Genomic DNA, 11783 nt, shown 5'->3' with positions numbered 1-11783 from the left:
TTCTTTTAAGCTGCACTCATTGATTTTAAGTTTGAGGGATCTCCCCCAAAGTCTTTTCCGACAGCCTCCTCTCACGCGTCTCATCCATGCCTGGAATGACATCACCGACTTTAAATTCTTTGCAATCTCACATGCGAAGATAACATTCTTGTTAGTCATATTTTCCCTTCCCCTGCTATCAGTAAATAATTTCAAGACGACAAGGCTTGTGATATAAACTACGAAGCAGGTGTTAGAAGGGGTAAAGGGATTTTTGAAGTGACTAAGGTTGCCCCCTATCAATCCTCTTCAGTGATGTCAGAATGATGCAGACGGTTGTAAAAATGTACACAATGGTGTTTAAATTATAGGGTCTGTTAAAAGTTGTATCATTAAAGTGGAACTCATCATAATCAACTTCTTTGCTAATTGCTATCTATTGTAATTTCAGATAATATACTGGGTCAAATTTACATTGCACTTTAATCCAACATTCTTAAAAAGAAAAACCAACCAGGCTGCTTTTTCTCCTTACACTTCCATCCTAGATTCTAAATGAACCACAACATAATTTTTTTTTATGTGCCCTTGCTTTGAATAATTTCTACCAGTGATGTCAATGGTGACAGTATTGATATAATACATTTTTATTTATCATAATAAGAGCTTTCCAAAACAAAGCAGACCTCATTCGACCAAATCATGGGAATGAAAACGTTACAACACCCTTCAAAGCCTTTTAAGTTAATTTCACACATTTTTGCTGCTTTGGTGAATTCTGACTGTGTAAGAGTCAAGAGACAACCAGCAAAGTATGCGGAAATCCAGGTATGTGGTTGTACATGTAGTTGACGATGACTATTTTGTGTATGACTGAAAGAGTTTTAACAAATTGAGGGCTCATCAACTGCTGCTGCTCCCTCTGTCACAGCCTTTACACACTTGGCCATTGTTTGAGAGGCTCTGCTGATGGGATCTGTGGAGGAAGACAATCAAAGGCAATGGTAAACTACAGGTTTCAAGACATATACTTGGTTACAGGGTTCTATTTACGCATAAGAACTTATGAAACTAATAGAAAATATTTGTTGCTCTACCTGTCATGTAGAAATCCTTCACTGTGAGCTGAGGGGGGACAAGAGGAGCTGCAAGCAATGACTGATTTGCAGCCTAAAGAGAACAGGAGGACATTACTGAACTCTGTAATTAGTGCAGATTCAAAACAAAAAACTGTTTAAAAAGGAAGAAGAACACTAACCTTTGAAAGCTCATGGGCCTGTTTGAAATAATTGGCTTCTTCTACATCATCATATCTCACCAGGTTAGGAGAGACCTCTTCCAGCCTTCTCCTCACCTCATCCAGTGTGTCATAAGGCAGTGTGACTCCCGCCAGCTGAGCAAACAAAACATGAGATTCCCTACTGAACAACCTAAAATGTATTCTCTATACAAAGCTCAGGACAGTTATATGAACAGTGTTATACATTGTTAAAGTCCTGGTTTTAAGGAGAGTACCTCAGAAATAGCACGCAAAATCTTCCAGTCTTCGCGTGCCATACCAGGAGCAGTAACTGCCACCCTCGTCTGCTGGGCTCGGCCCTCTGTGTTGACGTATGTGCCATTCTTTTCGGTATATGCAGCACCAGGCAAGATGACATCAGCCATGGCTGCACCTACATCTCCATGGTGACCTGATAAGCATGTGGAACCATTACACCCAAAATAATATATTTGGATGCAACCCACTTACCATCAATGCCGCGATATACTCACAGCAAAGTTTTGTCATTCATTGCTTTGGGTAAACTTAGTTTTGGCCTAATTTTGTATAAATTAACATCACACCAGTGAAGTCCATATTATAGAAATATGCAAGTGTGTCTACTGACCCTGGTAGATGATAAAGCTGTCTTTGGGAAGGTCTGCTCTGGTGATGCAGCCAGCATCGGCTCCCAGGAGAAACAGTACTTTGGGAGGGTTTTTCTGGATGGCATCAACACCAGGTCTGTAACCCAAGTCCAGGGCTGCCACTTGACTGGCCACCCTGAGGTCACACACATGAATGTAACAAGGGAAGTACTTCTACTAAGCAAAGAGTCAAATTTCACAATTCTTTTAAATGAACAGTAGAACAGAAAAGATTCCTAAAGAAAGGTCCAGACATGCACACTTATGGCAGTAGTTGACCTGTGCAGCACATTGAGCACGTTCCATCCATCCTCAACACCACTGCTGACCCGAGAAGTTTGAGCAATTGTGGAGACGGCCTTAAAGATGGCTGCCCCATCCTCCCTCTGGAGAGTGGAGCTACCCAACACTACAACAGGCTTTTTGGCCTGGGCTAGGACCTGAAATACAAAAACAAAACTCATTGAAATTCAAGAGGAAACATCTGATGTCATGCTTGCAGACAATGACTTAAGTCAAATCTCCATATAAACTCCAACATTGCTATTTAATGCTACCTTGCAGAAAGGGTGTGTTCCAGCAGCAATCTCCTGCAGAACTTGTGTGGTTTCACCCAAATGTTTGTAAGAGTAGCTCAAGTCCACCTTATGACCCACCATGGCCACCTGGAGCTCATTATGCAACCAACTGAAATATGAGGATAAAAAGAAAACAAAAATGACACCCAGTCAACACTTTAAAATTGTTGTTAACAGAGCGTGCAATGGTTATACCTCTTGCGGATACGTGAATTGAAGAGAGGAGCCTCATAACGTGGGTTTGTTCCAACCAAAAGCAGGAGGTCACACTCCTCAATGCCAGCGATACGGCTGTTCAAGAGGTAACTGGAGCGCAGGTCGGTTCTAAGGACACAAAAGACCAACAATAGTTTAAATCTCTAATATTGAAAGATTAGTTTGAACAAAAATTGTCATCAATTACTCACCCCCAGCTAAGATTTAAGACTTTTTTCACATAAGATGTTCACAGACATTGCTTGACGAACAAGTTTTGTTCTTGCATGTCACACAAGCATTTTTGTGTGTCCAAAAGAACCAATGAGGTTTGTTCTCAAACCAGTACAGATGAGCTACACTTGACTATTTAATGTGCTCCATGTATGTGTTTTGACGAATGTTTATATGTGAATTAAAGACATATAAGCATGCTTCATGGACTTTTATGAAATTTTAGATGCTTAAAAGTTTTGATGAATTAGACTTTTTTTTTTTTTTTTTAAACAGAACAGCATGAGGTTAGTAAATGACAGAATTTTAATTTCTGGGTGATATATCCCTTTAAGCTAACAATACAGCAGTGTTAATTTCGTTGACTAAATATTTTCGTAATTATTTTCGTCACGAATATATTTTTGCGGACGAAAACTAAAATAGAAGGCACTGATGGTGACTAAAACTATGACTAAATTGATTGACATTATCGTCAACGAATAAAGGACGAGACGAAAATAGACTGTGACGAAAATCAAATCAGCAGACGGGAGAGATGCGAGGAATGAGCAAAAGAACCGGCAAAACAGAACAGGCGAGACTGCATGAGAGAAGAGAACCAATCAGAGCCTGATTTATTGAGACGTGAAGCGAAGGTTTTCAGTTTTTAAATGAGCTCCCGGGAAGTCGGCATTCGAAGAGGTGATGTCTAAAAGAGCGACAAAATGTCCACAGCTCACTTCACGTTTGACGACGAACAAAACAAAACAAAGTGTAAAGCACGCGGAGCGCTCATTCGTGGCAAGAACACAACCAATTTGAAAAGACATTTACAGACGAGCCACCCGGACATTTTCTCAAATGTAATTTCACAACGATGTTCTTTTGTTTATTGAGCTAAGCAAAATTGGAAGACTGCAGTGCGTAGATGTTGTAGCATTAAATATTACGAACTGAAAAGTACTGTAAAATAGCCCCTTCTTCAAATTAGATGAGAGCACAATACTAATACGTAATATCATGATAAATACATTTGATTAATACTAATGTTTAGTATATTTTATAATGTTCTACTTGTTGACAATATCACAAATATTTCTATATTAGTCATGTGAAACATGAATGTTCACATCCTATCATTATACATACAAATCTAGCAATATTGTAGTATTTAAAACATACAATATTGCTAGACAAATTAATACCTTATAAAATCTTGTTACTTTTTTTATCCACCTAGCTGCCAACTTATTAAATATTTACTTTAAATGTATGCACTTATTGTTCAGCTCAGCTGTAAGCTTTAAGGTCCTGGACCTAACGTTATTTTTCTTTTATTGATGGTAAGTTGGCAGCTAGTTATTGTTTACATTATCATGACAGTGTTTGTTGCTGCATAAAAGCTTTTGAATCGAAATAAAGACACAGTTGTGTTGAAATAAAGTTGAATTTGTGTTTTATATATTTTGGTTAAGTTTGTTTCCTATACCAGCTGTAAAAAATTGTCTAGTAAATCTGTTATTGATTTTAGTCTTATTTTAGTCGACTAAAATACCAAGCAATTTTAGTCGACTAAAATAAGATTAAAATTAAAACAAATCAGATGACTAAAACTTGACTAAAACGAAAAAGAATTATAGTCAAAAGACTAAGACTAAAACTAAATTTTGTGTCAAAATTAACACTGCAATACAGAATAATAACATGATCATAATTTGCTTTTTTTTTTTTTAAAGAACAATATTTTTTTACATCTGATGAGGAAATGAGTGGTGCTTGCATTGCAAAGTAGTTGCAAGCATGCTGAAATACGGTTGTTAGGCTGTTACTTGCTTGCACAAGGTAAATCCTTAAGGTGAGCTATTTGTTGAAAAAAATCTAACTCATGATATGAGCATTGACACTGGTTTTTAATTAATTATTAGTGGTGTTTCCTTAGTAATAGTTATGGTACTGTAAACTATGAGAAGAGATGTTATGACTGAAACCAGGACAAACATTATTCTCATTTCAGTCTCTAGACAGAAGTCTAATTAAATGAGTACTCACCCGGCACCAGTCATTGGGAAGATCTCCTCAGTGCAGAGGGTGTCACTGTCCAGTCTGTTCAGTAGGTCCTTCAGAGCAACCAGTGCCTCAGCATCTACCATCCCACCAGCAATAGCTCCAACCTCAGAACCCTGAACACCCTGGAGCTGGAAATTCAAATCACAACCATTGAAATATATTGTCTTCCAATGAAAAAGCTGGTTGATTCTGGTCAAAGCAGTTTCTGGTTTATATGCAAGCACTCACTGCTCCAGCCACACGTGTAAGAACATCCTCCCAGGTGGTGGCAACCAGCTGTCCACTGGCATCCTTTACCATTGGCTGGATCAGGCGCTGCCTTTTCAGTCCATCATATGCAAACCTTAGAGAAGGTGAACCAAAGACAGGACAGTAGACTACGCATGAGTGTGTGTGAATGGAGATAGACAAATATGTTTTGATATTTTAAGAGGTTATGCGCTCACCTGGTCTTGTCGGATATCCATTCTTCATTGACATCCTCGTTCAAACGGGGCAGAATTCTCATGACCTCACCACCTCTGGTGCTCACTACAATGTTGGAGCCAACAGCATCCAGCACATCAATAGACTCAGTCTTTCTGTAGACATAGGCAAAGCATGTTCAAAAAGCAAAGTGCACACACATTCACCAAGCAGTCTACTACATAAATAAATCAAAGGATCAAAGTGCACAAGACGATATCTCAGGATTGTACCTGGTCTCCCAGGGTCGTGCAGTAAAAGCGTAAGGTTTGGACGTCAGTGCTCCAACAGGACACAAGTCAATCACGTTACCAGACAATTCAGACATGAACATCTTCTCTACGTAGGTACCAATCTGCATGGAGTTACCGCGTCCCGTGGTTCCCAGGTCCTCCACACCAGCAACCTCGCTGGCAAAACTGTGAAGTTACAAGGTTATATTTGATGAATTGCTAGTGTTCTGTATGATCCTGAAGGTAATAAGAACAAGCACCATATGCCATTGTTTCACAGCAAACGTGTACATGTCTTTATACAGTAGTTATCATGGAGTAGAGTTACAGATGAAAATTCTTCTTTTATTGTAAATGTAATACCTATAATAAAACAACTACATCTTATCTAATGAGTATTATTAATTAGATCAGTATTTTTATCTAGCTTGAAGAATAATAGACCTTTAACTCACCGAACACAACGTGTGCAATGTATACAGCGGGTCATGATTGTTTTAATGAGCGGGCCTATGTTCTTATCTTCAACTGCTCTCTTGTCTTCTGTAAAACGGCTTCTGTCAGCACCAAACATCATCGATTGGTCCTATATATCCAGCACAACATCAAGATGGGTAAAAACTGCATTAGGAATAATTCTATTTCCTATCTTACATTACATTTATTCATTTCGCAGACGCTTTTATCCAAAGCGACTTACAGATGAGGACAGTGGAAGTAATCAAAAACAACAAAAAGAGCAATGATATATAAGTGCTATAACAAGTCTCAGTTAGGTTAACACAGTACACGTAGCATGGGATTTTAACTAATATAATAAATAAAAAGAAAACAGAATAGAGCAAGCTAGTGTTAGAAGTCTTTACACATACACACACACACATACATATACAATTGCATAATTAATGAAAAGAAAATAGAATACAAAAAGATTAGAAAGGTAGTTAAAAAAAAATTAAGAATAGAATTAGAATAGTGAGTGTTAAAGTTAGAGAGTCAAATAAAGATGGAAGAGATGTGTTTTAAGCAGATTCTTGAAGATGGCTAAGGACTCAGCTGTCCGGATTCAGTTGGGGAGGTCATTCCACCAGAAAGGAACATTTAATTTAAAAGTCCATGAAAGTGACTTTGTGCTTCTTTGGGATGGCACAATCAAGCGATATTCACTTGCAGATCGCAAGCTTCTAGAGGGCACATAAGTCTGAAGTACCAAATTTAGGTAAATGGGTGCAGAGCCAGTGGTAGTTTTGTAGGCAAACATCAATGCCTTGAATTTTATGCGAGCAGCTATTGGAAGCCAGTGCAAATTGATAAACAGAGGTTTGACATGAATTATTTTTGGCTCATTAAAAATTGATCTTGCTGCCGTGTTCTGAATTAATTGTAAAGGTTTGATAGAATTGGCTGGAAGACCTGCCAAGAGGGCATTGCAATAGTCCAGCCTGGACAGAACAAGATCTTGAACAAGGAGTTGTGCAGCATGTTCCAAAAGAAAGGGCTTGATCTTCTTGATATTGAATAAAGCAAATCTGCAGGATCGGACAGTTTTAGCAATGTGGTCTGATAAAAGTCAGCTTATCATCAATCATAACTCCAAGGCTTCTAGCTGTTTTTGAAGGAGTTATGGTTGATGTGCCTAACTTGATGGTCGAATTGTGATGAAACGATGGGTTTGCTGGAACCACAAGCAGTTCTGTCTTGGCAAGGTTGAGTTGAAGGTGATGGTCCATCATCCTATCTTGAGTGCATACTCAAGTTACATTAAAATGCTATAAACAATTTTTATTTTTTATTTATATTTTTTTTTACTTGTAGATCACACTCTCCTCCCTGATCACAGATTGGACAATCAAGAGGGTGGTTGGAAAGCAGGAACTCCATGACTCCCTCTCTATAAGAAACAGAAGGGGAAATTCAAATTAATAAATGCACTATATGCAATGTGATGTGTGAAAATTATTTGTAAAGCAAGAAACTACTCAAACCTGGCTTTCCGTGTTTTCTCTGAGTTGGTCAAAATGTTCCACCCTTTCATGACAGGCATTGCACATGCTGCAACAGGCTGTTGATGAAGTAAAGATGAAAAAAATATTTACTTTGACAAATCGATAATATGTGCTAACAATGATGTTATAATTATAGTTTTTTTGTGAATAATAGTGCATGTTACCTTTGGTGCTTTCTCGATTTCCACCAGACACATGCGGCAGTTACCGGCCACTGAAAGACGATCATGATAACAGAAACGAGGAATCTGCACACCTACTTTCTCACAAGCCTAAACACAGGCGGCATATCAATATACTACATGGAATGTTTAACTCTACTTGGAATTAATAGAATAAAATGTTCAAACCATTATTACCTGTAGAACAGTGGTCCCTGGCTCCACCATGACAGATTTTCCATCTACAAACACCTCAACCATATTGCTTGAGGCCCGGATGGAGGTCCGCACTGTTGTAAAAATAAGCCAGTGTGAGAAAATGACTGACATGTCAGTAAAGTTGCTTAGCATTCTTAAAGAAGGGCACTACACTTGATTTTCAAAGATCAAAAAAGAATGAAAATTACCATTGTTAGTGGTGGTAATGGAGCCCCTGGAATGGGCCGCACCTGCCAAAACCCGACTTACTGCTGGCCAACGCAACATGTCGCTGTAGGAGAAAATGCAGTGATAATTTAGAAGCACACATAACATGTTGATCCCAGATATTTAATTAATAGTAACTAGGTTAACAATGGATAAATATGCCACTCCACTTTGAAACAAGGACGCTGCAAAGAAACAGACACAATATAATCTTCCTGATCAGACCCTAGATATGCAAATAACATTATTAATTATAAATTCTTTATTTAAATGTCTGCATAGTGTAGACAGTCAGCACAACAGATCCTTTGGCAAGGATTACAAAACCTGAGATTTTTAAACTCCAATAAAACAACATCCCCTAAAAAAGCATGAAGCACAATATTTAGAAAAGAAGTAAAAGTAGATCAGAAACTTCAAATGTGAAACCAATGCTGTTGACATTTCCACACACCGGTTAGCAGGCTAGCACTCAACAGCTCTGCAGATACTCAAGGACAGGGAGAACGTTACTGTAAATTACCAATATTTCGCATGCGTTTATAATTCCAGCCGTTAATGTCAAGATAAAATACAGTTTAGACTTTAATATAGACAAAAGACAATCTTTAATTCTTACCTTGACGCTATTTGGCTTTATAGACCAAAACAGCGTTACATCCGTAGTCTCAGTTGTGAATGTGTACTCGGGTGTTTTCGTACATGACGGAAATAGCCGATGCACATTAATAAAAATAATAATAAAGATAAATAAATAATCAATTATTGGATAAGATTATTCTATAATATAGGAAATGCAAACACGTATGTTAAAATACAATAATATATTATTTTTATTTGATTAATCTAACGTTTTTCGTTGACCTTTCACATTTATTCGTCGTCATTTCCGCTTACAAAAGCGGTTGTTTCCTTCTCTTATTTCACATTAAAAGCCAAACAGTCAGCAAGATGTTCGGTATCTGTGAAAACAGAAAATGATTATCGTGCCGTCTTTGTTGTGTATAAAAGTTAAGTTTTCTATACCTAGTACAAAGTGCTGTCAAGAATGTCCCATTTTGGTATGTTTTTGTAAAATATCTGTTGGTGGGCGGAGTCAAAGCGTCAGCGGTATAAAGACCATCTCACGACGTTTTCTCGTTCCTTCGCTCTTCCTCCAAGCTCAGGGCTTCACGTCTGTACACGAGGTCTCACCAGTAACGTCTAGCAATGGGCTTTGGTGATCTTAAAACACCCGCTGGACTCAAAGTTCTGAATGAGTTTCTGACAGACAAAAGTTACATCGAAGGGTAAGCTATTTTAAGACTTTATTTATCAAGTCTTCTTCTATCAAGTTGTTGGCTTGTAACAACTTGTGATTGTCCTCTCTTTCTTATGCTGGAATACTAAAATAAATATGGATGCAATGATAGGCGTCAAAGGTCATGGTTATTAATTTTTTTTAAAGCTATGAATAATATGCCATATGTATGTTCAAACATTGTAGGTCTATATTTGTAGTAAAGTTAGTACACCTCTCCCAAGTGTTTGTCAGACTCGGGAACCACACTTTCATTGCTGTTATGTAACTTAATCCATTTATAAATGCCTCTTTTTTTCCCCCCCATGGAATAAAGCCTCGTTACACATTTGATTGCTCAATACACATTTTCTTGTCAGGTATGTGCCCTCTCAGGCTGATATTGCAGTGTTTGATGTCCTGTCTGGTGCCCCCTCTGCTGACCTCTGCCATGCTTTGCGGTGGTACAACCACATCAAGTCTTACCAGAAGGAGAAGGGCAGGTAATGTGAAGCCTGTTTGTAATATTGAATGTTTTGTAGGTACTTCCAGCAATATATGATGATTATCCTATCACCATCTTTCGCCTGAGTGACTGATGCACAATCTTTCAAATTCTGATATAGCTGGGAGTTCTTAAACTGTCAGGTGCTCTTGTGCAGTCACAAGGATTCACTCCTTTTTTTAACCTTTAGTCTTCCAGGTGTGAAGAAGCCTCTCGGTCAGTATGGCCCCACTGGTGTAGAGGACACAACTGCAGCAGCTCCTGCGGCGGCTGATGAAGACGACGATGACATCGATCTGTTCGGTTCTGATGAGGAAGAGGTGAGTTCAGTAGCAGAAGGCATGGCATGTTTCGACAGAATTGCCTGGTCACATGATGATTTTTCTCACCATCTTTCGGCTGATGTTGTGATGGACAACTTTTTCTTCCTGAAAACCAGGTAGAAAAATGACCATGCAGTTGCTGAATGTTTGTGCTCACCTGATCAAAGATCTTTCTTACAGGATGAGGAAGCCACAAAGCTCAAGGAGGAGAGGCTTGCAGCATACAACGCAAAGAAGGCAAAGAGTATGTATTTGTTGTCCTAAGTGCACACTACCAATTCAAAGTTTCAAATAATTGAGAATTAACATTTTTGAACTTTCTTGTGCTCAAGGAAATCAGAAATCATTGTAATATTCTGATTTCGGGCTCCGTTATCAATAATGGTTCTTATCAATGTTGAAAACCGTTTTTGCTGCTTAATTTGTGAACACTTACATTTGTTAATGTGTTGCTAAATCTTACCCAAAACACTTTTTAAATGTAGTGAATCATGGTTTCCACACATGGGCAGCAAAAACTGTTTTCAACATTAAGAAATGTTTCTTGAGCACCAAATCAGCATATTAGAATGATTTCTGAAGGATCATGTGACGCAGAAGATTGAAGTGATTTTTTTTTCAATAAAATAGCATTGCCATCAATTCAATAAGTTATGTTTTTTAAATATTAAAATGGAATACAGTGTAGTAATGAGTAATAATATTTTTTGCACTGTTTGCATTTTTATCAAAGTCAGCCATGATGAGCATAACAGACTTTTCAAAACCCATAAATTTTAGGATTAACGATTAGTCGTTCCAAACTTTTGACTGGTAGTGTGCATATAGTCACACTGTGACTAGTTTTGTGATGACTTCATGTTACCATCTTTCGGCTGAATGTTGTGAATGACACTTTTTAACCTGATATCCACTAGTCATTTAATTGTGACTGTTGGATTCCTGTGTTTGCTTTACCACTGACCCAGTCTTTTTAATGTCTGTCCAGAGCCTGCACTTATCGCCAAGTCTTCCATTCTGCTGGATGTCAAGCCCTGGGATGATGAAACCGACATGGCCAAGCTTGAGGAGTGTGTCCGCAGCATTCAATTAGATGGTTTACTTTGGGGACAGTGTAAGTCATAATATAGTTTATTCACTTGAATTCAAACACCTCACCAAATGTCTCTGATTTTGTATTTCAATAGACTAATTGTTACTTTTGACTTCTGTATAGCTAAACTATTGCCTGTCGGCTATGGCATCAAGAAGCTGCAGATTGCCTGTGTTGTGGAAGATGATAAAGTTGGAACAGACCAGCTGGAGGAACTGATCACAGCCTTTGAGGACTATGTGCAGTCCATGGATGTGGCAGCCTTCAACAAGATCTAAAACCCCACAGAACAAAGCATTATCCCAATAAAAGCACTTCAAATGCACCTTTGTTTTCTGCTTTAATTTTA

The 11783-nt window shown here is 38.2% G+C and overlaps 2 protein-coding genes and 1 long non-coding RNA gene across 3 annotated transcripts; 2 read left to right on the top strand and 1 right to left on the bottom strand.

Moving 5' to 3' along the window:
• Positions 1 to 610: 610 nt before the first annotated feature.
• On the bottom strand, positions 611 to 9004 carry LOC128015391 (NADH-ubiquinone oxidoreductase 75 kDa subunit, mitochondrial). The gene is made up of 19 exons (XM_052599204.1): positions 8854 to 9004; positions 8216 to 8298; positions 8007 to 8098; positions 7812 to 7919; positions 7627 to 7703; positions 7451 to 7532; positions 6097 to 6227; positions 5642 to 5827; positions 5390 to 5524; positions 5172 to 5286; positions 4926 to 5071; positions 2661 to 2789; positions 2445 to 2574; positions 2167 to 2327; positions 1869 to 2023; positions 1495 to 1670; positions 1238 to 1372; positions 1077 to 1149; positions 611 to 955 (listed from the first exon to the last, which is right to left on the bottom strand). Exons 2-19 carry the CDS (start codon positions 8292 to 8294, stop codon positions 864 to 866), a joined length of 2202 nt encoding a protein of 733 aa, XP_052455164.1. The 5' UTR covers positions 8295 to 8298; positions 8854 to 9004; the 3' UTR covers positions 611 to 863.
• LOC128015394 (uncharacterized) lies at positions 658 to 1632 on the top strand. The gene is made up of 3 exons (XR_008183884.1): positions 658 to 807; positions 911 to 983; positions 1088 to 1632. It is a non-coding gene; the product is annotated as an uncharacterized LOC128015394 (long non-coding RNA).
• Positions 9005 to 9157: 153 nt separating the features above from the next.
• LOC128015393 (elongation factor 1-beta-like) lies at positions 9158 to 11759 on the top strand. Its single transcript, XM_052599206.1, has 6 exons — positions 9158 to 9523; positions 9894 to 10016; positions 10209 to 10338; positions 10522 to 10585; positions 11330 to 11455; positions 11558 to 11759. Exons 1-6 carry the CDS (start codon positions 9444 to 9446, stop codon positions 11710 to 11712), a joined length of 678 nt encoding a protein of 225 aa, XP_052455166.1. The 5' UTR covers positions 9158 to 9443; the 3' UTR covers positions 11713 to 11759.
• The last annotated feature ends 24 nt before the right edge of the window (positions 11760 to 11783 follow it).

This window comes from Carassius gibelio, chromosome A6, assembly GCF_023724105.1.
Source record: "Carassius gibelio isolate Cgi1373 ecotype wild population from Czech Republic chromosome A6, carGib1.2-hapl.c, whole genome shotgun sequence".
Taxonomy (NCBI): Eukaryota; Metazoa; Chordata; class Actinopteri; order Cypriniformes; family Cyprinidae; genus Carassius; species Carassius gibelio.
This window is presented reverse-complemented; position numbering and strand designations above follow the sequence as displayed.

Bases quoted from the DNA above. Each gene is read 5' to 3' on its own strand.
- LOC128015393 (XM_052599206.1), top strand. From the start codon at position 9,444: ATGGGCTTTGGTGATCTTAAAACACCCGCTGGACTCAAAGTTCTGAAT. The intron at 10,017-10,208 runs GTAATGTGAAGC...TTTAACCTTTAG, and splicing joins TACCAGAAGGAGAAGGGCAG to TCTTCCAGGTGTGAAGAAGC. The intron at 10,586-11,329 runs GTATGTATTTGT...ATGTCTGTCCAG, and splicing joins CAACGCAAAGAAGGCAAAGA to AGCCTGCACTTATCGCCAAG.
- LOC128015391 (XM_052599204.1), bottom strand. From the start codon at position 8,294: ATGTTGCGTTGGCCAGCAGTAAGTCGGGTTTTGGCAGGTGCGGCCCAT. The intron at 5,072-5,171 runs GTGAGTGCTTGC...TTGAATTTCCAG, and splicing joins TTACACGTGTGGCTGGAGCA to CTCCAGGGTGTTCAGGGTTC. The intron at 2,328-2,444 runs GTAGCATTAAAT...TTTGTATTTCAG, and splicing joins GAACACACCCTTTCTGCAAG to GTCCTAGCCCAGGCCAAAAA.